The sequence below is a fragment of the Ylistrum balloti genome, unplaced genomic scaffold, assembly GCF_031769215.1.
Source record: "Ylistrum balloti isolate Yb309-2 unplaced genomic scaffold, AGI_CSIRO_Ybal_v1 Utg370254, whole genome shotgun sequence".
Lineage (NCBI taxonomy): Eukaryota > Metazoa > Mollusca > Bivalvia > Pectinida > Pectinidae > Ylistrum > Ylistrum balloti.
The window spans coordinates 290,430-316,752 of NW_026782202.1; the positions used below are offsets into that span (position 1 = coordinate 290,430).

The 26,323-nt window shown below is 37.5% G+C and overlaps 1 protein-coding gene across 2 annotated transcripts; it reads left to right on the plus strand.

The window, feature by feature from the left end:
- The first annotated feature begins 287 nt into the window (after positions 1 to 287).
- Positions 288 to 20,519, plus strand: LOC132552541 (atos homolog protein A-like). 2 transcript variants are annotated; one of them, XM_060216719.1, is made up of 12 exons: positions 288 to 404; positions 9,115 to 9,290; positions 10,401 to 10,597; positions 11,356 to 11,493; positions 11,690 to 13,586; positions 14,096 to 14,230; positions 14,905 to 14,978; positions 16,921 to 17,044; positions 17,531 to 17,689; positions 18,547 to 18,615; positions 19,004 to 19,170; positions 19,664 to 20,519. In XM_060216719.1, the coding sequence occupies exons 1-12, from the start codon at positions 389 to 391 to the stop codon at positions 19,818 to 19,820; spliced, it is 3,309 nt and encodes a 1,102-aa protein (XP_060072702.1). In that variant the 5' UTR covers positions 288 to 388; the 3' UTR covers positions 19,821 to 20,519. The 2 variants fall into 2 exon arrangements, with proteins under 2 accessions (XP_060072702.1, XP_060072703.1); XM_060216720.1 differs by having other exon boundaries at positions 11,359 to 11,493.
- The last annotated feature ends 5,804 nt before the right edge of the window (positions 20,520 to 26,323 follow it).

A 26,323-nucleotide genomic window follows, 5' to 3' on the forward strand; every position in this document is an offset into this window, starting at 1 on the left:
ATAAGGTCATTTCAGGTTAGGTTCAAAGGTTAGATCTCTTGCAACCAGTCTAGTTTTCTGATAAACAATAAATAACAAATGAAATAAGGTAAAATCAGTTTAAAAAAATCTTCTCTATGTATTTATATACACTTCAGTCCAATTTCAGCTCCAATTAATGAATTTTGAGTTTGTTTACGGAAAATTGCTCACGTGACTACACGAAAGCAAATCATAAACATAGGATCGTTCCTTGCTGCGACCGTCTGCCAGATGGGCTGAGAAAGGAACAGACGACGGAGTTCATGCTGATGGATAGTTTATTAGCAGAGGTGGAAGGGAGTTATAGAGATTACAAACGAACAGTTTCAGCTATGTAGCAGATGTGGTTTGGTGTTCACGGGGAGAAATGAAGCCCGAAAAAGGTGCGTTTTGGGAGGGTCGTGTTGAATCGTAACTCTCCTCGCTTGGGTGACTTTTCGTTTTGGCCTAACTATGCCGATCAGCTGTTTACGAAAGTGACCTCGAGTTTTAAATTTAATATCTGAAACACTAATGTTTAATTCTTATCTGTAGTAATATTTTTCATATCGATATGATGGTCGTTAATCGTTACCTTTCGGAATAAATGAGATCTGAAAATGAATACATTTGTTTGACAGCTGATTCAGACTGACTCACTTTTTGGTTGGTTGGTTCGCCCTTTGCTTTGTTTTGGGCTTAGGCACGTTGGAGACTACAGAGATACGAAGTTATTTTTAGTAACAGTGTAATACTCTTACTTGGATGATACCATACTCTACAACACTTCCACGTATTTGATTGATTGAATCAGAACGTTTCCACGGCAATGTGTATTCCACGTTCGTAACTCTGTAACGATGTACAGTAAAAACAATTATTCGCTTTGTTGGCCTGTGTACACTTGTCTATACTTCCTTATATGGACTTTACACGTCAGCTACACACATGCATACCGTAGACATATAAGTCAATACTCTCCCGAGGAGATAAGTCCCCAGTTGCTATAAATAGTCTGCATTAACGAGTCAGTAACCTTACACACTGTTAGACCTGTCACTGTACATGTATTTATGTAGATATTGCTATCAGGTGTCACACACATGCATTTCAACTGAAAGGAAATTATTAATTGCATTCACAGGTTTAGTAGAGACACCCATGCACTGTATGTATGCACCCTTTCAAAATCAGATTGGTACAACTCCACATGAAGTATATCTTTGTCACTATGGCTACATAAGTGTAAGCTTTATGGTTATCACAATGATGATGCAGACTGGTGGGTGGTGTCTGTTTGGACAAATGGTTGTTGATTCAAGTTAAGAGAGTTAGCATTGGGTGGACCAATGTAAGGAATGCAAAGTGGATATTTTGGTTGAAAAGATGTGAGTGGGGAATGTTGGTAGGAATTGTGAGGTCGGTCACGGTGATTTGTTGGTGGATTTGGAAGGGGGAAGGGGCACAGTGATGTGTTGGTGGTGGTTGTGGGGGCGGGTGAGGGAGTGAGAGGGTAGTGTGGGGGTTACATTGATGTGTTGGTGGTGGATGTGAGGTAGGAATGAGAAGGTGGGGTGGGGGTTAAAGTGATGTGTTGGTGGTAGATGTGGGGTAGGGAGTGAGAGGGTGGGGTGGGTGTTAAAGTGATGTGTTGGTAGTGGTTGTGGGGAGGGTGAGGGAGTGAGAGTAGGAATTGGGGGTTACAGTGGTGTGCCGGTTGGTTCAGGGGAGCAAAGTGATGTGTTGGTGGTGGATGTGGGTGGATTGAGGGTAGGTGTTGAGGGTACATTGATAATAGTGGAGAATGAGGGGAGGTCAGTTTTATGTTTGACATTGGTTGGTGGTAGGGAGGCATTTGGGAGTCATAATACATTGATGTGTTGTTTGAGAGGTGGACACAGTGATGTGTTGGGTGGGGGAGGTGATAGTGATGTGTTTGTAGGTGGGAGGGGAGACACAGTGATGTGTTGGGTGGGGGAGGTGATAGTGATGTGTTTGTAGGTGGGAGGGGAGATGCAGTGATGTGTTGGGTGGGGGAGGTGATAGTGATGTGTTTGTAGGTGGGAGGGGAGATGCAGTGATGTGTTGGTGGGTGGGGGAGGTGATAGTGATGTGTTTGTAGGTGGGAGGGGAGATGCAGTGATGTGTTGGTGGGTGGGGGAGGTGATAGTGATGTGGTAGTAGGTGGGAGGGGAGATGCAGTGATGTGTTGGTGGGTGGGGGAGGTGATAGTGATGTGGTAGTAGGTGGGAGGGGAGATGCAGTGATGTGTTGGTGGGTGGGGGAGGTGATAGTGATGTGTTTGTAGGTGGGAGGGGAGATGCAGTGATGTGTTGGTGGGTGGGGGAGGTGATAGTGATGTGTTTGTAGGTGGGAGGGGAGATGCAGTGATGTGTTGGTGGGTGGGGAAGGTGATAGTGATGTGTTTGTAGGTGGAGGGGAGCAGTGATGAGATGCAGTGATGTGTTGTAGGTGGGAGGGGAGAGGTGATGGGTGGGGGTGGTGATAGTGATGTGTTTGTAGGTGGGAGGGGAGATGCAGTGATGTGTTGGTGGGTGGGGAGGTGATAGTGATGTGTTTGTAGGTGGGAGGGGAGATGCAGTGATGTGTTGGTGGGTGGGGGAGGTGATAGTGATGTGGTAGTAGGTGGGAGGGGAGATGCAGTGATGTGTGGGTGGTGATGTGGGTAGGTGGGAGGGGAGATGCAGTGATGTGTTGGTGGGTGGGGAGGTGATAGGTGTTTGTTGGTGGGCGGGGAGATGCAGTGATGTGTTGGTGGGTGGGGGAGGTGATAGTGATGTGTTTGTAGGTGGGAGGGGAGATGCAGTGATGTGTTGGTGGGTGGGGGAGGTGATAGTGATGTGGTAGTAGGTGGGAGGGGAGATGCAGTGATGTGTTGGTGGGTGGGGGAGGTGATAGTGATGTGGTAGTAGGTGGGAGGGGAGATGCAGTGATGTGTTTGTGGGTGGGGGAGGTGATAGTGATGTGGTAGTAGGTGGGAGGGGAGATGCAGTGATGTGTTGGTGGGTGGGGGAGGTGATAGTGATGTGGTAGTAGGTAAGAGGGGAGATGCAGTGATGTGTTGGTGGGTGGGGGGAGGTGATAGTGATGTGTTTGTTGGTGGGAGGGGAGATGCAGTGATGTGTTGGGTGGGGGAGGTGATAGTGTGTTGGGTTAGGGGTAGGGATGTTTGGAGATGCAGTGATGTGTTGGGTGGGGGAGGTGATAGTGTGTTGGGTTAGGGGTAGGGATGTCACAATGTTAGCTTTGTGGTGAGATGAAGGTAGGGTATTTAAGATACTGTGATATGTTGCTGTTCGGAATGGGGGAAGGGGAACTCACAGTGAAGTATTGGTCGAGATGAGATACTCACTTTGATGTGTTGATGGGAGGAGGGAGTCACAATAATGTCTCGGGGGATGGGGGAGTCACAATAATTTCTCGAGGGTAGGGGAGTCACAATAATGTCTCAGGGATAGGGGGAGTCACAATAATGTCTCGGGGGGTAGGGGAGTCACAATAATTTCTCGAGGGTAGGGGGAGTCACAATAATGGTTCAGGGATAGGGGAGTCACAATAATGTCTCAGGGGTAGGGGAAGTCACAATAATGTCTCAAGGGTAGAGGAGTCACAATAATGTCTCAGGGGTAGGGGAGTCACAATAATGTCTCAGGGGTAGGGGGAGTCGAATTGAAGTGTTTGAAGGAGAGATGAGGGTGGGACAGTCACATTGATGTGTTTGTAGGGGAGGTGAGGGTGGGAGTCATATTGATATGTTTGTAGGGGAGGTGAGGGTTGGAGTCATATTGATATGTTTGTAGGGGAGGTGAGGGTGGGACAGTCACATTGATGTGTTTGTAGGGGAGGTGAGGATGGGAAAGTCACATTGATGTGTTTGTAGGGGAGGTGAGGGTGGGAGTCATATTGATATGTTTGAAGGGGAGGCGAGGGTGGGAAAGTCACATTGATGCGTTTGTAAGAGAGTTGAGGGTGGGAGAGTCACATTGATATGTTTGTAGGGGAGGTGAGGGTGGGAGTCATATTGATATGTTTGTAGGGGAGGTGAGGGTGGGACTGTCACATTGATATGTTTGTAGGGGAGGTGAGGGTGGGAGTCATATTGATATGTTTGTAGGGGAGGTGAGGGTGGGACAGTCACATTGATATGTTTGTAGGGGAGGCGAGGGTGGGAGAGTCACATTGATGTGTTTGTAGAAGAGTTGAGGGTGGGAGTCATATTGATATGTTTGTAGGAGAGTTGAGGGTGGCAGAGTCACATTGATATGTTTGTAGGAGAGTTAAGGGTGGGAGAGTCACATTGATGTGTTTGTAAGAGAGTTGAGAGTGGGGGAGTCACATTGATGTGTTTGTAGGAGAGTTGAGGGTGGGAGAGTCACATTGATGTGTTTGTAGGAGAGTTGAGGGTGGGAGAGTCACCTTGATGGAATTAGCTGAAAACTAAACAGAATGGTCTTTAAGAAAATGGCCCCTGGAATTCTATGCTAGCTGTAGGGACACAAGAAACACATTTTTATTTGTATAGGCCTTACTTTTTGGTTTAGTGCCTATGTCCTCTCACTGAATAACCCCTTTATATTGTATATTTGTTTCATGTCCGGTCTACTGAGAATGTCAATAATTTATAAAAACAAGTGCAACATGTTTATAGGTTCCACAGAGTGTAGAATCCTTCTATGTATGAGGTATATGGTGGAGAGGGGCACAACAGACATGTACCATATTTTCAGTCAATAAGCCCAGGCCTGCATGGTAAATAAGCTTACCTAGATGTAACATATACTGCTCAGGGTAAATTTTGAACAAGGTTTGTACAAAAAATGCACAAATCTATTGAACCTCTCCATACACACTTATGCATCATGCATACAACCGTTCCATCCTTCTAGGACTCTTCTGCAATGATGTTAAGGCCCTAGAGGGTATATGAGGGAAACACTGATCAAAAGAGATGTGAAAATCTAGATTGGGGGCTTGAGGTGCACTGTAGCCAATTTATTCATAAAATTTTGTGGTTTTCAGGTACTTGATAATTCAAAAGAATATGAAGTACATGTTGGAAACCATGCCACTCATTGAATGAACGCAAATGTGACCATGCAGGTTACAGTAGAATTTGTGTCCGAATGGTGGTCATAACCATTATTATCACTAGCAAAACACCTCGGGGTCGTGGGTTTGAGACCTTACACGGGGCAGTTGCCAGGTAGCAGGTTGATCTCCAGGAACTCCGGCTTACCTCTACAAACCTGACGTATCTGTAAAATTACACTGGTTGTGAACATGTTAATTAGATACTGTTGTAGTAAACCACGGCACTAAAAACCAAATTCTACCAGAGGGTCTACTATTTTGTTGTTCTGCAGTAAGTCCGTATAGATTGTAAATGAATGCACTAATTAGTTGAGGTTACTTTTTTGTCAGTTTGTTGATATGAAAGCAGTGCTTTAATTGAACTCTCAGAAGTAATTCAATATTAAAACAGAATTAAAATTTGTTGAATTGCTGATATGAAAAGATGTTGTGTATCTTATAGAACTGATAGTACAAGATTTTTAAGATTAAAACTGATTATACACGATAAAATATTTATGTAACAAATATGTAAATGAAGATCGACATTACAGGAAAAAATATATTACAAACATGTCGTTTTAGTAAAGGATATTTATGAACTAAATGACCCTTGTTATTGTATAGGATGTTTGTGTAAGCTTTTCAAGTCATCAGGTGCAACTAGGTGTATTTATAACTTGTATATTAGGATGTGTATTACGTTCATGAAGGACATAAAGTGGAATTCAAACACTAATGGTTACAATGACTTGAAAATACAAACAACACATAACTATATTGTTTGTGGTGATTGGTAAGACTAAAAACACGTAATTATACGAGGAATGTGTGCTTGTTAAAAATTGAGAAGTTGACACTGGTGGATGCTGGAGATACTGCTGGATGTTTGAGGAAGATGTTTGAGATACTGCTGGATGTAGATGTTTGAGGTAGATGTTTGATGTAGATGTTTGAGATACTGGTAGATGTTTAAGGTAGATGTTTGAGATACCGGTGGATGTTTGACGTAGATGTTTGAGATACTGATGGATGTTTGAGATACTGGTAGATGTTTGAGGTAGATGTTTGAGGTAGATGTTTGAGATACTGGTAGATGTTTGAGGTAGATGTTTGATGTAGATGTTTGAGATTCTGGTAGATGTTTGAGGTAGATGTTTGAGATACTGGTAGATGTTTGAGGTAGATGTTTGAGATACTGGTAGATGTTTGAGGTAGATGTTTGATGTAGATGTTTGAGATACTGGTAGATGTTTGAGGTAGATGTTTGAGATACCGGTAGATGTTTGAGGTAGATGTTTGAGATACTGGTGGATGTTTGAGGTAGATGTTTGAGATACCAGTGGATGTTTGAGGTAGATGTTTGAGATACTGATGGATGTTTGAGATACTGGTAGATGTTTGAGGTAGATGTTTGATGTAGATGTTTGAGATACTGGTAGATGTTTGAGGTAGATGTTTGAGATACCAGTGGATGTTTGAGATACTGGTAGATGTTTGAGGTAGATGTTTGAGATACTGGTAGATGTTTGAGGTAGATGTTTGATGTAGATGTTTGAGATACTGGTAGATGTTTGAGGTAGATGTTTGAGATACAGGTGGATGTTTGAGGTAGATGTTTGAGATACCGGTGGATGTTTGAGATACTGGTAGATGTTTGATGTAGATGTTTGAGGTAGATGTTTGAGATACTGGTAGATGTTTGAGGTAGATGTTTGAGATACCGGTGGATGTTTGAGGTAGATGTTTGAGATACTGGTGGATGTTTGAGATACTGGTAGATGTTTGAGGTAGATGTTTGAGATACTGGTAGATGTTTGATGTAGATGTTTGAGATACCGGTGGATGTTTGAGGTAGATGTTTGAGATACTGGTGGATGTTTGAGATACTGGTAGATGTTTGAGGTAGATGTTTGAGATACTGGTAGATGTTTGAGGTAGATGTTTGAGATACTGGTAGATGTTTGAGGTAGATGTTTGAGATACTGGTAGATGTTTGATGTTGATGTTTGAGGTAGATGTTTGAGATACTGGTAGATGTTTGATGTAGATGTTTGAGGTAGATGTTTGAGATACTGGTAGATGTTTGAGGTAGATGTTTGAGATACCGGTGGATGTTTGAGGTAGATGTTTGATATACTGGTGGATGTTTGAGATACTGGTAGATGTATGAGGTAGATGTTTGAGATACTGCTGGATGTTTGATGTAGATGTTTGAGATACTGGTAGATGTTTGATGTAGATGTTTGAGGTAGATGTTTGAGATACTGGTGGATGTTTGAGGTAGATGTTTGAGGTAGATGTTTGAGATACTGGTAGATGTTTGATGTAGATGTTTGAGATACTGGTGGATGTTTTAGGTAGATGTTTGAGATACTGGAAGATGTTTGATGTAGATGTTTGATGTAGATGTTTGAGGTAGATGTTTGAGGTAGATGTTTGAGGTGGATGTTTGAGGTAGATGTTTGATGTAGATGTTTGAGATACTGGTGGATGTTTTAGGTAGATGTTTGAGATACTGGTAGATGTTTGAGATACTGGTAGATGTTTGAGGTAGATGTTTGAGATACTGCTGGATGTTTGATGTAGATGTTTGAGATACTGGTAGATGTTTGATGTAGATGTTTGAGATACTGGTAGATGTTTGATGTAGATGTTTGAGATACTGCTGGATGTTTGATGTAGATGTTTGAGGTAGATGTTTGAGATACTGATAGATGTTTGAGGTAGATGTTTGAGGTAGATGTTTGAGGTAGATGTTTGAGGTGGATGTTTGAGGTAGATGTTTGAGATACTGGTAGATGTTTCATGTAGATGTTTGAGATACTGGTGGATGTTTTAGGTAGATGTTTGAGATACTGGTAGATGTTTGAGATACTGGTGGATATTTGATGAGAATCTTAAACCAATCAGAGACCATACAGATACAGAAATGGTAATGACATGTATACAATGTCAACATAATATTGTTTAATTTTGTTACAACATGTAATTGTAAGACTGATCAGAATGTTTGCACATACTATTTAAGTAGAAGAGTATGATGGAAAGAAGTTTATACTCGTTAAAAAAGAAAAAAATTGTTGAGTGACTGTGCAGCTACATCATGGACAGTAAATAATAACAGCTTTTAGCTCATCTTGCCTGATGGGCCAATTGAGCTCATGGTATGGTGCATCGTCCGTCGTCCTTCCATCCATCGTGGGTCAACTTTTCACTTCAAACAACTTCTTCTCTGTGAGATGCTTGGATGGAGGGCTGCCAAGTTTGTTTAAATGAATGACCTTAACCCATTTTCAAGGTCACAGGGGTCAGATGTGTTAAAAAAATCTTCTCTCTTCTTCTCTGCAAGTGGAATGCCAAGGGTATTGAAATTGGGCCTTCATTATAGTGGGAAAAGAGTACCAGGATTGTTCAAATGAATTACCTAGACCCACTTTCAAAGTCACAAGTGCCAATTTTCAAAAATATTTTGCTGGTATGTTCCTAGGATGATGCCAAACAAAGTTTATGAAAGGAAATGACCTTTACCTATGTTAAAGGTCACAGCAGTCAAATTCATTAAAACCTTTAGACTAATTCTTCTCATGAACTAAGAGGCCTGGAGGCATGATATTTAGCTGGTATAGATACGAGATGAGCACTGCAGGTGCATTGGGCCTCTTGTTTTGTTACCATCTAATACTTGGACCAACATCTGTATAATCTTGACTTTCATTTATACTGGCCTGTATCTTCAGTACTGTGAATTATATCTGTAATACTCTGACCTATATCTATAATAAATTGTACCCTGATCTACATTAGTATTGACCTATTTTTCCAGTACTGTGAATTATATCTGTAATACTATGACCTACTTTTGTACTGACCTATATCTGCAATCCTCCAACTGATATCTGTGTTATATTGACCTATCTAATCTATTTCTATGATATACTGACCTTTATGTGTATGCTATTGACCTAGATGTTTTGATGTTGTCAGTCAGTAGTGTATACCTAACAGACTGTGTTTATTCAGGCGGACCAGACATGGAGGACACTTTGTGGGTTCCCGCGGATTTGTTTGCTGAGATTGGATTGCTAGTGACTGAGGCCAGAACCCCCGATCTGTCCCCTAAAGGGCGTGTGGAGGGCCCCCATGTTCTCCCCGTACAGGGGGCCAGAGCTCATGTTTGTGATAAACACCGACAACAGGTGAGTTTCCCTCAAAGACCCCACTGGCAAAGTAACATTACCCAGGGGTCAGAGGTCATGAGTGTTAAAAAAACAGACAACAGACAATCACATTGCTCCCACCCTTGTCCTCATGAATGGAGATAGAATTTATGGGTGTTACAAGTCAGTTTCCCCAACCGTTTCCTGTTAAGGATGTGTGAGACAATGACTCGCCCCTAAAGGGCACACTGTCTCTACACACAGAGGGGGACCGAACTGACTGGGGAATTTCCCAAAGGGACCCTCGTTAGGGTCAGAGGTAACAAATCAATTAAAACATGAAACATGACTGCAGGGACCCTGTCTGCTGGTTAGGAAAATTCTCAGTGAATACTGATATTGATATTTGTATCCTATAGATTCCATGGTGCCGTGTCTGTTGTCTGTTGTTTGTTCGTTGTCTGTCCGTCGTCTGTAGTCCATCTGTGGTCAGGCATAAAATTTTTCATTTCAAACAACTTCTTCTTAATAACCAATGGACCAAATGTTTTGAAAACATTTTAAATAGAACTAGGATGAAGCCCAATATTGTTTGTGAAAAGAAATTACCTTGATTAATGTTTAAGGTCACAGGGGTCAAATTTGTTAAAATCTTTACTAACTTCTTTTTATGAACTGAAAGGCCTATTTTATGAACCTATCATTTAAAAGTTTGAGATATTTAATTCGGATAGTACCTATTTATTGTTCGAAAAATTTCATCCTATGTTCCAAAGTAGGGCGAAAGAAATGAAAACCAAATTCTTTGAGCATAGATATTAGGATGATTGTTGAGTATTACAAAGACTTTAATATAGTGAAATTTAATGCAAAATGTTTAAAATATTTAGAAAAAAAAACTTTTGAACTTTGATATTATTTTATAAGATTGTTTTATATTGAAATTCTTTAATATTTAGGACATACAGGATTTAAATGAAAACATTGAACATAAAATGTCATGTTCAAAAGAGAGATTACTTTTGAATTGGGTAGGAAATCAAACCTGTTGATCAAAATATTGGATGATATAACTCCAGTGTCAGGTAAATTGAATTCTTTATCAGCAAGGTACATTTGATTGATGTTTTTCAATTGTTGACTTTGTAGTGCAGGAAGACAGACCTTCAGAAAAAGCACATGTACATGTTGTCAAAGAATATGATACCAATGCGGATTGATGTGTTTCTGATGCCGAATTGTGATCATGGTCAGCTGGAAGCTTGTACTGTGGTTGGTCCAATTACTGCGAGTCAGGAAGATATGACATTACTAGAGAGATGGGATGTCCAGATTTTATCCAAACGGTAAATTACTTTAAACCAGTCGGATATCAGCATAACCAAATTAAAACATATAGTATATTACCATGGTAACAAAGTAAAACATATTATTTTATCATGGTAATAATAGTAAAACACATTGTATTGCCATGGTAACCATACTACAACATGCAAGAGTTTACCATGGTAATCATATTTAAATGACATTTAAGCGTTTACCATGGTAACCATTATAAAACATGTCAGACATTGCCGTTGTAACTATAGTAAAATGCACTGGATATTATCATGGTAACCATGCTAAAACATGTAAGAATTTACCATGGTAACCATAGTAAAATGACTGGATATTACCTTGGAAACCATAATGATACAGATAATATATAACCATGGTAACCAAAATGAAACACATAAAGAGGCTATTCAATTACTCTATGCCAGTGGTCTGACTATTCCTTGAGAAGTACTGGGGAAGGGAACCTTCAAATTTCATAAGAAAGCTCACATTTGCTACTTGTTCCCATTCAATTTTTGAATAGATCAACAAAGTGACAGAAAGGTGGCCATCTTTGATTTGGACACAGAAAATTTGTTATCTTTGTTTCTGTATTTTCAGGTTTCCCTTTGTCCAAAGTTGTTCCCTTTTTGATTTTGGGATTGATTAGATTTTTTTCCCTTTTTCAAAAAATTTTGTAAATTTATAACATTAATCCTCCTTAGTTGCAACTTTCTTAGATAAAGCAACTTTGTCATATGTTAAGTGGCACTGTGTCTGTTGACAGAAGGTTGGAGAGATGTGATGCCACGTTTGTGACTGGGAGAGTTCTCCTGCAGGCTATACGGAGTTACCTCCACTTCTCACAGCTTAGTTCCTGGCTGACTTCACAGAGGGGACACCTTCCAGTACAGGTGGTGTACAGGTTAGTAATAAGGATGGAAGTTTAGGAGTCAGAGGTCAAGCTTTTAAGCAAGGATTTGTGTTAACTTCTACAATTAAAAGAAAATTTCTACAAATATAACAACACCATATATTTTTTTTAACTTATGAATGATGTAACAGATTTTGATACCATTGTAGTATGCAGGAAGCAGTATACTGTTTACTCTGTCTTGTAGAATTTATGCCCCTGGTGAGTCAGTGTGTCATGGATTCACGTCTTTGCCCGAGAAGCATCACTTCCCGATCGCAGATCTGTCACATGCAGCAATAAGAGCAGAGGTGTCATCCATTCCTCGCCAGCAGACTATTCCAATATTTCTGTGCATGGAAGAAGATGCTACGACTGGCATAACACGCAAACGAAAGAGTCCAGTGCAGCCAGACGATATCTGTTCAAGGGAAGTTACTCCGTTTACTGAACCCAATGAAAAGAAACAAAACCTACCAGTTAAGAAGCCTTTTCCTGCCAGGCTTGTGCAAGGCTATGATAAAGATACAACCTGTGTTCAAACCAGTAGTAATAGGTCGCTCCAAGAGGTCCCAGACAAGTCTAAAAGTGTGTGGAAACAAAGAGATCAACCTCAGTCTTCAGGTTCCTCCTCATCCCTGAATCCTACATCAACTTCCCAAAAAGATGATGTGCAAGGGAAATCTTTCTGGTCAAATTGTTCAATTTCTTATGAAACACAATATGAATCCAGAAAACCACCAAAATGTCAACCCTCTAAAAGGACCAAAAATGTAGGATACTTTTCTGTTGTTGATTTTAATGAACCACAAGGAAGTAGATGTAAACAGCAGCCGAATTCTGATCAGAACCTCGACTCTGTTCAGTCCTGTTCAAGATTGAATCATGAATATGATGAACCCAAAATCGACATTACAGACAAGATTTCTGCAATGAAACAAACTTTTAAGGGAAATCCCTTGAATTTGTCAGATCATCGCCATGAAGTGGCCTACACCAAAGGTCATGAACCCTCTGTTCTTATTAAACGTTTACCTAGCCCAAAAGTCCTCCTCACTAGTACCGGAAATACCAAAGGATCTTCAGTGTTCTTTAAGCGTCGGAAGATCGACCTCGGTGCTCCTGGAGATGAGTATGATACGTTTACGGAAGATCGTATTCTGTCGGATGCAATTAGTGATTCAGTGAAGCCACTGAAATCGGAAGATATTGAAGCCTATCTATCTAGTCTTTCCCATCATGCACCTATTTCAGAGAAAACCAGTACCACCCTCGACAACATTCCACTGACAAAGTGTCGTTTCTACATAGGAGAGGATGCCAGGAAAAAAACAGATATTCCACATTGTGAGTCAGAAGGCAATATGGCTTTGGACAGAAATCAGTGTAAACTAGATTCAGATTCCAAACCCACAGTTGTACGACATTTATTTAAGAAGAGTCTATCTGAACCTGGACCTAGTCTCTGTCAATTAGAAGCTTGTGAAATTTCCTTCAAAAAGAGTGAAAAAGATCATTCTGAGCCTGTTTTTTCTCAGAAATTTTCTGTTCCTCAAAATATTGAAGATTTTTCTGAAAACGGATGTTCAGACGATTCTACACCCACCAATAGTCTTTCCGATTCTACTGAAGTTCTAACATCAAATCGTGCTTCATCTCATTTACCTCCCACAACATCCACTGGTGTTTCAATTAAGAGATCACCTCCAAGTTATTCAGATGTTTGGTCAGCATCTTTTGACCATGGCTTATCAAATGCAAAAAAAATTCAAAAAGGGGAGGTAACTCATGAAGTGAAGCATGCTGTCCCAGTTCATAAAAGTAGAGACGATTCCTGCTTTGAATTGGAGAAAGGATTCTCAGGTCTTAATATAAAATGTGATTCTAGTCTTTCTGGGTCTACTTTAAACTGTGATTGGGCAAGAACTTCAAATCCTAGCTGTGATTTACCCATCGTGGATGATAAAGAATTGCCTGTAAATGGTGAAACAACAAAATCTGATAATATCTGTGATAGAAATAACCTTACAAAGAGTAGGAAGGCAGGGGGAACAACTCTGTGCAAACACATTCTAAATAAGGAACTTAAAAGGAATTTACATAATGTAAGTATTATTATGCTAACACATACCTGTTGCATATATCAATGTTGAACTGTTGATGCTGTTTTAATTTGATGAAATTTGCAAACAATTTAATTAATTGTGATAAAACAACTGATTTTAAAGTTCGTGAATACAATGAAAGGGTTCCTACTTTTGGACCAGTTGTCTATCTCTTTCCTTATCTTTTGTTTTTTGTTTTTTTTTTAATTTAAGCCGTCTGTTATAAGATAACATTTTTCTTTATTAAACAAAAATTTGGTATTACTGAATTACTTATTTGAACATATGTTTTGCTTTTGAAGGAATGAGTATAAAAATGCTGTGAAAATTTCTTTCCGGTTTTTAATATGTTTAATTTTTTTACATGAACTTAAAATCAAAGTGCAGGTCTCTGTAAAAAAGATATAGAAGAATATTTAAATGATACCATGGATTTATCTAGACAAATTTTATTACCATAAAAGTGTTGTACTCCCCAAAATCTAAATTGACACATGGATACATTACAGGAGGAAACCAGGACTCAGTGCTTACAGATGGAAAAACCACAGCAAGCAGACATCTTTGAGTTCCGTCAGACTCTTGACAGGAGTTCTGCCATGGTGTTCAATACCTCCACTGGATTACCCTCCCGTTCTAGTCCGGTAAGAGTTATCTCCCTTTGCCTCTGGTTTGTTACAGTGTTGATATATTTAACACTGTTGAGGTTATATAAATTTAATATAGTTTGCTTAAGGAAAATTTACTTGTTGGAGCAAAGTGTATGAGCGGACAAGTTCTCTTGCCCTAAATATTGATGTTGTAATTGTTAGTCATGTGAAAAAGGCTGTCATCTTGTCCATAAGGGGTTGTGATAGACCTGTTGGTCAGAGTGTTTTTTTCTGTAACCGTTGGTGATGATTTGAGGTGTGTAATTAGATGCTGACCAGTTTTAGAGTCTCATGAAGCTGAGAACTGAAATTGTCTGTGGTGTCATGGTAATATCCTTTAGCAAGTCTAATATCAAAGTGCTCCAGGGCTTTTGTTTGCCAAAGTGAATAAGGAAAATGTTTGCGTAAAGCTTTCAACATGAAATTGGCTAGTTTGGTAAAGTTTAATTTATTTTTATTAATGATTTATGTTTCAATTTTACACCTCTGTTCTACCTGTAGAGGTAAGAATAATTAGCATTTTGTAGTACAGCATATACCATCTGTGGAAGTAAACAAAGTATTCTGAATATATTTAACTTGTGAAATTTCTCTTTAAAACAACACAGCTCCTGGGGACTTCTTAAGCAGAATTTTAAAAACTGATTCTTTTATGTGTGTCCTCGCAGGCTCCAGTGAAAAGAAAGTCCACAGGGCGATTTGACTATGACAATACCCTCATCAATGCACGTGCCATCAAAAAGTAGGTCACATAGTTGTAACATAACAGTGATAGCATGAGACAGTAAAAATGATGTAGCCTGGTATTACTATCGTTGTTAACAGTGGAAATAATTTGTGTCTAAAAGTGTCTGATAGATGTCGTATCAGAGTGTTTGATAGATATGTGTTCTGTAAAAACCTTGATAAACTTTACAACAGAAGATGTACATTTCTAAGAGGCAATATCAGGCCAGTTTAATCAAATGCTGTGTTTTTATATCAACTAATCCCTTTTGACCCCTACAACAAAGTTAGCGGGGAAGAGGGGGATGGTATACAGGAATCAACATAGAGGAGGATGTGGGGGGGTGGGGGGGGGGGGTCGGAGTTGTATACAGGAATTAGCAGGGGCGGGCAGCAGCACATAGGTTTCCGTTCAATAACGTGAATAATTTTTTACAGATTAATTTGAAAGTTTGAAGGTTTATTACCATAAAAGTCCGGTCAAGTGAGATAACCAAATTTTTCGCCCATTATTTACAGAGTTATGGCCCTTGGTACATTTTTCAAAATAGGTTTCCCCTCAATAACTTGAGTAAGTTTTTATTTGTTAATTTGAAACTTCATATGAAGGTTTATCATAAAAATGTTTCTGCTTAATAACTTAGGTAATAACAATTATTTTGTTTTATTTTTTATTACGGAATGTCAGTGAACTTGCAATATTTATGAATAGTCTGTAAACTTTAGTAAATATCATAATAAACATTCCTACAAATCATCAATAAGCCTTCCTATGAATGAAAGCTTTCTACCAATCTTCAATGTCCGTTTGTTTAAGAGTTGTCAGTAATCCTTCCTACGAATCAAAAATATCCTTTGCTACAAATCGTCTTAGCAGTTTTTGCACAAGCACCGTTAACTTTATAGAAATTCAGTAGAAAATCTTGGAAATCAATCTTACAACCTTGAAACCAAAATGATCTGCCTGAAATTCATCCAGTAATGGTTGCTCAACTAAGGACAGGCGTATTTTGTAATGCTTGTTTTATCTGTCTCTCTGTTGTAAAATTTTGTCTGTACAACACCTTATTTTGTGAACCAATTTTAATGAAACTACTCAAAAGTTTTAGTTGAGACAATGCGAAGGTGTGCATGCAGGTTTTTTTCAGCAAAAATTTTCGTTGTCATGGTAACAAGGGCACTAGACACAGGTTTCTATTTAATGGTCCTTAGCTTATCAGTCCTTTGATCAGTTTTAATGCAAATTAATCAAACATTGTAACTTAGCACAGCCTTTAATGTGGCACATCAGATGTTTTTAAAACCGTTGCTATTGAAACCTTGATGAAAATTGAAATATTGGCGGATTGCACAGAAAATTGATATATATGGGTTTTGAAGAATGGTTATGAAAATGGTTGCCATGGTTAACAAAAGAAGTCTTATCATTGATTAGAGAGATCTTGTCCAGGCTTCTCCAAAACTATACAGAAATATCATGGGCCATCTCTGCCTATGTGCATGTGTGTGTGTGTGTGGGGGAGGGGGGGGGGCATTTGTTATCCTCCAGATGACAGTTCTAGTTAGCAATGTTTTCATCGGGGGTGGGGGGGGGTGGGGGGGGTGATGGGATGGGGTTATTTGTTATTACTTGTATCTGCTTTCATCTCCTGTACTTAATCATTTATGATATATAATAAACTTTAGTTATTTTACAACAACTGCGAAGCAAATTTTTTCCAACTTACATTCATCACTCTTGTTGGCTTGGATGGAAGCATGCAAGGGGTCTAGTTTATTATTCTCTATACATATACATTTTTAAAAACTCATTAGACAGTACAATTTATATACATTTGACACAATTTAATGAAGGGGAATCGAAATAAGGAGGTTGAAGTTCATCATATTTCATAGAACAGCTTGTCTTGATTATGTTGAACATTAATACTATGGAGAGATTTGATGTCCATTTGCAGTGCACTGTCCTGTTCTAAGTTGGTGCTACAATCTGAAAGTACTGGGGTCGCTGATGACAACTCTAGCAAAGTGTTGAGTACAAGTGCACCAGCTTCTACCAACTGTCTCTTAGGAAACTTTGAGGTATTTTGTTAAATGATCCACAGTTTCATAATTTATGAAACTATCAGGTTTTGAATGATACAGTCCCTTGTTTGATATTTTTAAAAATGTTCGGTTGTAATGGTCTGGTCAACAGTTTGAAATCATTTATAAATTCACAAGTTTTATGTCTTGTTTTGTGTTTAACCTATTTGCAATCCAGCTAAAATTCTTGAGGTAACCTTTAAAATATATTCTGTTTCTGTGACTTTCTTATTATAGAAACTTCCGACAGTCTTAAAGGCAGGAATTCTCATCAGAAAGATAAAATGCCATAAATATGCTCAATTAGGGCATACCTTTTTTTCAGACTGAAAATTTTTTTTTGCAGATATTCAATACATTCATCCTTTGATACATTTGTAAATTCTTGGGCATAAAATTGGATGAAATTTCTTCATATATCACCTACTGAGCCTTAAAGCTGGCTTTGCTATTTTTAGATATTAATGGCAATTTCTTTCACAGGAATCCGTCTTGAATGGTCGTATTGAGCCAGTTGGAGTGGTCAGTGGTTTCACTGCAGAAATTGGGGCCGGGGGATGTTTCTGTCCAAAACATGTGACAATTCCTGTCACAGCCTACTTCTTCCAGCTATCTGATGACAATGCCCCGTCACCCTACCTGGTAAGTGTGACAACACCCGCCACCCTACCTGGTAAGTGTGACAACACAAATCAACCTACCTGGTAAGTGTGACAACACCCATCACCCTACCTGGTTAGTGTGACAACACCCATCACCCTACCTGGTTAGTGTGACAACACCCATCACCCTACCTGGTAAGTGTGACAACACCCGTCACCCTACCTGGTAAGTGTGACAACACCCGTCACCCTACCTGGTAAGTACAATGATGTCCTGTCACCCTGTCTGTTCATTGTGACTACATCCTGTCACCCTGTCTGTTCATTGTGACTACATCCTGTCACCCTGTCTGTTCATTGTGACTACATCCTGTCACCCTGTCTGTTCATTGTGACTACATCCTGTCACCCTGTCTGTTCATTGTGACTACATCCTGTCACCCTGTCTGTTCATTGTGACTACATCCTGTCACCCTGTCTGTTCATTGTGACTACATCCTGTCACCCTGTCTGTTCATTGTGACTACATCCTGTCACCCTGTCTGTTCATTGTGACTACATCCTGTCACCCTGTCTGTTCATTGTGACTACATCCTGTCTAGTCAATCTACTAATAATTGTGAAAAATCTGATGTGAGTGTAATTTTTGACATCTCAAAATCTTTTCCATTTTAAGATGCTTCTGTTTAGTAAAGATACAACTAACCAGGTATATATAGCATCAGTATTTTATTTAAGACAAGAAATATATTCTGACTCTGTTTCCTTAAAGATATAATATACTACCGTCAAACTTGATCACTAAGTGACACTAGTGTATCAAAGTGACTCTTCAACATACTACCACAAAGTACTCCTGTCGTCCTGGTTACCATGGTGATTCATTTGATGTTGTAGGGTCATATAAACCTGGACTGTATAGGGAAGCGGGGTTATCACATTCCAAAGTGTGGCACACTTCAAGTGGTAGGTAGACCAACAAGAACAGGTTTTAACAACCCGAGACAAATGATTTGTATTTCAAATTTTAATATGATAAAACATGGTGTTTTTTTTAAACAGATCTCAATTTTCAGCAAATTTTTAATGCTTTCTTACAGTCAAATATTTCTGATATTTATCACTAATTATTGAGTATCGTAAAGAAATTTGAAACACTCTTGCTTTTGGTCTTTTAAAAATTTTGAGATGTTTTATAGCTGAACAAATCTAGTACAAAATACATCTGATTGTGATATAATTGGTTTACTGAAAGACATATATTCTTCTTCAGAAAGGCAAGGGGGAAAAGACAAGATGTGACACCAAGATGTGATCAGTTTATTATAAAGATTGTATGTTGATTTGATTTCAGACCCTATTCAATCCCAACAAAACGGTCGTGAAGATGTTTGTTGTGATGTATGATCTGAGTGATATGCCCCCTAACTGCCAAACATTCCTACGACAAAGAACGTTGTATACACCAGTGGATTCAAACAGTACAGAGCCATCTTACCTGCGTTATCTTATCCACCTCAGGTGTGCAAGAGTTATTCCCCTTGTATTTATATGTGTGTGTGTGTGTGTGTGTGTGTGTGTGTGTGTGTATATATACCTTTTAACTGCCTTTAACTTTAACTGCCTTTTAACAATAAAATGTTTAGAGATATGAAGGAGTTATTCCCCTTGTGTAATATAAACGCTTTTAACTACCTTTTAACACCAAAAAGTTGAGTTATTCCTCCTGTTTGAAAATGTATTAAAAAAAATTACCCCAGAACGAAAGTTGGGTATAGAGGAGTTATTCCCCTTGTATAGTTGTATTAAAAAACTTTTCTGCTGATGGTCTCTCAAGTTAACCTATTGAATATTGAAAGTGATACATGAACTTGTGTATTAGAGAAGATAATCTCTTTATTTTGACAGAATTAATTTGCTAAGTTGATTTTCTTGTAAAAAATGTGTTAAAGCAATGGTTTCCCTTTGTCTGTTTTGAACATTACTGATGTAAGGATGACATTTTTTCGTCTAGAATTTCAAGTACGAAGACAGGCAAGATCTTCCTTCACACCGATATACGACTGATCTTCGCTAGAGACAAGTTTGAGTTTGACCCCAGAGTTGCCAACTACGAACTGAGATCGTACACAGAAGGACCACAGAACCCCAAATTCTCCCCAAAGAGGTGATGACAGTGGAATATAGAGAACATAATGTTACAGTGTGTTGTTGAATGATGTTATATTATTGTGCCAGTATCCAGTTGCCAAAATCCTGATTATATGAGAGCAATGTTATGGTACTTTCCCTTCAGTATGCTCAGGAGGCTTCATGTACAATGTAACTGGAAGTAGGGTGTGTGCTTATTACAGAACAGTGATATCTGTAGTCAGACGTTACAAACGTGGTAGGTTGTTTTTCTTAACATAGGATTATTGCAAAAAAATTTTTTTTTAAAATGGTAGCAAATGATATAAACATCCAAATCTATATTATATAATCTTCAATGATAAAGGAGAAATTATTAATGTTGTTGTAGCCAGTAAAAAATTAAAAATTTGTTCAAATGATATTACATTAAGACAGTCAACTTTTAATGGTACTTGTAAGTTTTATGGTAGCCTACTGCTGGCTGATTAACACTGTTTAACTCCAAAACATTATATCATCTTTCAAAAATATTCTACATGGTGAGAAACGGAATACATAAGTTAGAAAATCAAAATTAAAACAGTAATTTTTAAGTTTTGTTTGAATTATGGTGAAATCATATATTTTCATGAGTTCAGATTTTCTGGTTTACCATAAATATATTTTCGTTGACACTTGAAAAAAATTTTTGGTAAAATCTTACTCATGAAATCTGTTAGTCATGTCAACTTTTTTTTATGTGCATTCTTTTTTGAATATATAAATAAATTTGTGGATTTAGACACCAATTGATGGCCCTAATGATGGGTCGTTAAGATTGTAATAATGATAATAATGGTGGATTAAGAGTCCCAGTAAATATAACAGAAACAGATCTCCTGCCAAAGATATATTACATCCTTCTGTAGAAATGAAAGCCTGATTAAGAAGTAGTGAAGCAGATTAGTCCTACTGCCTCAAATAACTCTGGTTTTTGGCAACTGGCCAAATATATATATATACCCCAATATTACACCAGTTGACAGATGTTGTTTATGTTATTGATACTGAATATGAGACAATATTTACTAAACTGTGAGTTTAGTTGATGTGTTGTACTTTGGTTGGTATGCTTGTGAATATGTTGAAATTGCATTTAACACTTATCATATGCAGAAATTGCAATCATTTTCGTTTTAACTCTTTCACATTGAATTGTTCTTATTTCCATTTTTCATTCTTTTTTCTTGTTTTCGAAACTTTTTTTTCCACCAAATGTTCACATGATAAGACTCCACATATCTCTTTCCCACTGTGGGTTCTAGCTTTTTCTTCTGTCTGACCATTTCTCTTCATTTCTTTGTCCAATGATATCCGAGTCTGTCTTTTCATCATTCCTTTCTTGGATGTTTTACCTATTTTAAATCCTTTTAGCGTATACAAACTGATCAATAATTCTCCAACCCTCTTTGTCACCATTTTATATATGAATCGCAGTAAAATACTAGAGCTTGCTTTTAGTTTTTAAATTATCTTTAATTTTGCAGATTTATATTTGTAAGTTTGAATAAACCAGCATTGATAGAAAACTGTTAAGGATTAATCAATATTGATATGTGTGTATGTTGAGGTACTTTCATAACCTTACATTGTATATTATGTATAATCCATGTGCTTGGTTTGGGGTACCTGTTAAAAAGTACGATTGTTTTTGTGAGTATGAGTATTTCTACAGAGTGTTAGCTGATCTGGCCCCACTTGTATAAAACATCTCAACTTGAGATTTCCTCAAGTCGAGATTTTCCTCAGCTGATATCTCCTCAAAAACGGCTTGTATAAAATTTGCTCAAGGAACAGGAGGAAGCCATCGGCTAGGATGTCCTTAAATTCCTTGAGGAATTTTCATACAAGATATTTTCAAGGCGATATTAGCTGAGGAAAATCTCGACTTGAGGAAATCTCAAGTTGAGATATTTTATACAAGTGGGGCCGGGTAGACAGCAAATGCTATCATTTACTAACAGGGGTAATTCTGGAGGGAATTAAAAGGCTACTGATCACTAAAAACAGAAATTAAACCCTCCTGTTTTCATTTTCTTTTAATCATGCTAGAGTAGTTCTTATTAATTCCTTTATTGACAGAAAATTGTTGAAAATGACCCCAGGATTTTCCCTGTAATAAAGACCATTGAACATATATTTTTTCTTCTGAAGTTTACCAATAAACGGTTGTTAGTACAGTAGATGTTTAGTAGGTAGTTACCCACTGTCTACGAGGAAATCTTGAATTTAGTCAATATGGTGACCACAAAATCGAGGTTAAAGTTTGGAGTTAAAACTGAAAAATATGACATTATGTCTACACGGTGGATTTAACACCGGAAAAAGACAATTATCTTAATATAGGATGAAAATAATTCAGGACCAATGTTACCCAGTATATAGTACTGTGTTTCCTTGTTGATGTTGAGTCAGGGCAATATTTTGTAACATAAAGAGTGTTATGAATAACTTGTGAGGAGGAATTATTGATCATCAGTGGTAACACAGACCAACACCTACAATGTAAGCTAGATAAGACTGGTCCTGATGAAGCCCACCAAGTTCCGGCGAAACCGGTCCACAAACCAATAAATCTACACACACCTTACCGTGAGCTTGTTGCGATTGATATTTGTCCAAGATAAAACTGGTAACATGGCATTTATATGTTGGTTGAAGGAAAACAGTTGTTTTGTCCCTTCATTCAATTTACAATAATAATCTATGATATAACTGAATTTTTACTAAAAAAGGGAAATTGAAAACTGTGCATGAAAACTTGTTGTACCAGTCAATAGTCCTCATAGGTAAGTGGTTTTATTGGACAGGTGGGTTTATGAATAATTTAAATCCATAGTTGTTATTGAAAGGTTTGATTGATGGTCTCTGTTGGCAGGTAATTTAGCTAGATATGTCATCTTAATGGGCAGGTAAACAATTTGAACTGAAGTATAATTATGAATGCAATTTTAGGGAAGTGTTTTTACTAGGTGTATAACTTGTAGCCTTCGGCAACTTTTAAACATTTTTTGGTAAAATATAATGGTACTACTTGGAACACGATATTAGATCATGGTTTGTTTGTTGGTCACCGGTTTTGCATCTGCGTGACGTTGTCTTGGTGAGGAAGGTCTCTTTCCTGGTGACATAGTCATCAGAATATAGTATCTTTATATACGTACTGATCTTTATTAATCTCTCGAACATATGTGTACATTCTTCATACATGTATTGGATGTCCATTTATAGATACGAACACAGGAATTCGACAAGAATTCCCTACCAACAGACCATGTATATATACTATTGTATTATAGGGGCTGCAGATCTTAATAACCCATACATTGCCCAGAAGAGAAATATTTTAAATGTTCAGTTAGTGTTTGATGACAAGATTGGCCGAGTATTGACCAAGTGATGATCTGACAAATTCTGTAATATATGTAGAAATGGTATGGTGTCCGGTTGAAACACACTCTCCTCTCTAATGGGTACCTCAATAACTGTGGCGAAATCGCATTAGCAACACTTGTGGCTTTACACAGTACCCACGACCTTGTCCACACGTAATGTCCTTTGATGTTGTCCTGTCTCATACATTCTAGAAATTCTATATTAACATTAAGCAGCTAATTTGTAATATAGTACGTTTATATATATGGTCTATGGGTTGAGAAATTGTGTTTGTGGATACAAATGTATACTGTTAAATATGTAAATGTGTTATAGATCTATAAATAAATGCAAATGTTAACGTATATGAATGTTCACACTGTGTGATAGATCTTTATATAGATACAAATGTATACTTATACATGTATTCACACATTGTAGATCTATAAATAGATACAAATTTGTACTTATACACGTATTCACACGTAGATCTATAAATAGATACTAATATGTACTTTATATGTTTATCTGCATCTATAAATCTATAAATAAACATGAAGTGACAATAAGTTTATACATACATACCTGTCAGTTATGTATTTCTGTATGTAGATATATAAATACACATCCGTGTTATGATGTTGTGTGCAAGTTGATTTTGAATTTTGATTTTGTTATGGACGAGATTTTTCCTTGTTTCATATAAGTATGTGTGTATATGATATTTTATTTATTGATTTTACATTGTATAAATGTATGGAATTGTAATGCAAGTAAGTTACGGATTTGAATTATACATTATCATTATCATAAAACTGTATAATTTTAGTCTTTGTTTGATTGTAAAACACAAAGCATCCAATTCTCGAAAAATTAATACCGACATTCTATTTCCTATTTCATTTACTTTTCAAAACACAGCCTACTCGAGATCTGATTTACGTCCACAATACTGCAGTATTGTATTTGAAATATCAGCATACAACATATTGATTAAAACATTAAAACAAATCATTGATTCAAAGGTGTTAATAATTATTTGTTGAAATTGTTGTATTAATTCTGTATTTAATCCCTGGAGTAGCTTATTTTCTGGTCAGAAGTCGGTAATAACGTTTGAGTACTGGATGTTGAAAATCACAAAAACTTGCTGGAGAATTTCTTATAGAATTCATCCCTTGTTATATGCTACGGCTGTGAGTACAATTAAAAAAAGATCATTTTTTTTGTTTTTTATGAAAAGGTTAATTTAGTTTGTATTACGTCATTGGAGAACTGACTTTCGATGAAATACATCAATTTATAATTTATCAGGATGATTGATGTCCGTTTCATGCAGAAAAATAATTCTGACCCAATTTCTAGGTCATCTGGATCAATTGGATGTTTTACTGCAGGTTGTCCGTAATAAAACGTTATTTAAACTCGAATATTACGGCAACTTTTTTTTAAAATTTTATCTTTGAAAACAAAAGGTGTTACAAAGAACACGAGGATGACACCAAGTTTTTTCAGGTCACCTGAGACAAAATGTTACGATCGCATTTGTCTGTTGTGCAACGTCCGCCGTAAACGATTTACATTTTCGACTTCTGCTCAATAACTGGAAGCGCTGATTTTGGGACTGTAACATGCTGGAATGAAGGGCTACCAAGTTAGTGCAAGTAAATGACCTTGTACCACTTCCAAGGTCACATGGTTCAAATGTTTGAGTTTGACTGTTTTATGCAATGTTCTTTCAATCCTCATTTGGTACAAACAGTACTCCACAGGCTTTAATCTGTATGGTAGATATTGGATAAAACAGTTCGGTTAGTTTGTACTTTTCATTTGTTAACAAAAGTGCAAGTCCGGCGACTGCTGAGGCCGAAAGGCCTATCGTTTCACGAACTACCTAATACTGTTTGTACAATCTAGCGCTCTCTTGTTTCATGAACTACCTAATACTGTTTGTACAATCTAGCGCTCTCTTGTTCATGAACTACCTAATACTGGTTGTACAATCTAGCGCTCTCTTGTTTCATGAACTACCTAATACTGTTTGTACAATCTAGCGCTCTCTGGTTTCAAGAACTACTTAATACTGTTTGTACAATCTAGCGCTCTCTTGTTTCATGAACTACCTAATACTGTTTGTACAATCTAGCGCTCTCTTGTTTCATGAACTACCTAATACTGTTTGTACAATCTAGCGCTCTCTTGTTTCATGAACTACCTAATACTGTTTGTACAATCTAGCGCTCTCTTGTTCCAAGAACTACCTAATACTGTTTGTACAATCTAGCGTTCCTTTGGTAGAACTACCTAATACTGTTTTGTACAATCTAGCGCTTCTGGGGAGTTTTCATACTGGATATTTTTCTCTTTTTTATGTTGTCTGACAAAGAATAACACAAATTATTCAATTAAATTAAACAAGATTAACTGTGTGCAAATAAAAACACGGGAAATGTCCTTTTTAACCATTTTATTGTTCAACTAAAGAAAATCACATCGACTCCATGCACACACACTGCTAGGAAAATCAGACACCATGCAAATCATTAATTAGTTGGAGTTTTCTCAGTGGTTAATCCGAACCCACTATAGGATTCAAGTTTTATATGAAAAATGTAATTCTCCTTTCATTTTACTTCTTAGTGTACTCGTTTGTCCGGACTTACCTCAGCGCCTATATCTTTTAGTTCAGACAATTCTATATCTCTCTCATTACTAATGTGCAAGTTCGGATATTGCTACTTAACGGACATACTTTTCAGCTCTTCAGTTTAGAAAAAAAAAACCCAACAAATGACACTACATGTCTATAAATGACATTTACAGGTCTATAAATGACATTTAAAAAACTGCACGCTTACATGCAATGACTCTGATTAAATGCTTTTAACAAGGAATTTTGTGATAAATGTCATGAATGAAATTGAAATATATACATGTAATGTATCTATGATGTATGGCACAAAAACTTTACATAATAGGAGCGAATACTTTGATACAATCGCATATCCCGTGTAATTAATACACATGTTTTGTGTTAATCACACAATCTGTAATATGTCATCCTCTATACTACAGCAGTTAGGATCACTTTCGCTCTCTTCATTCCTGGAACATGTCATTGCAAAAA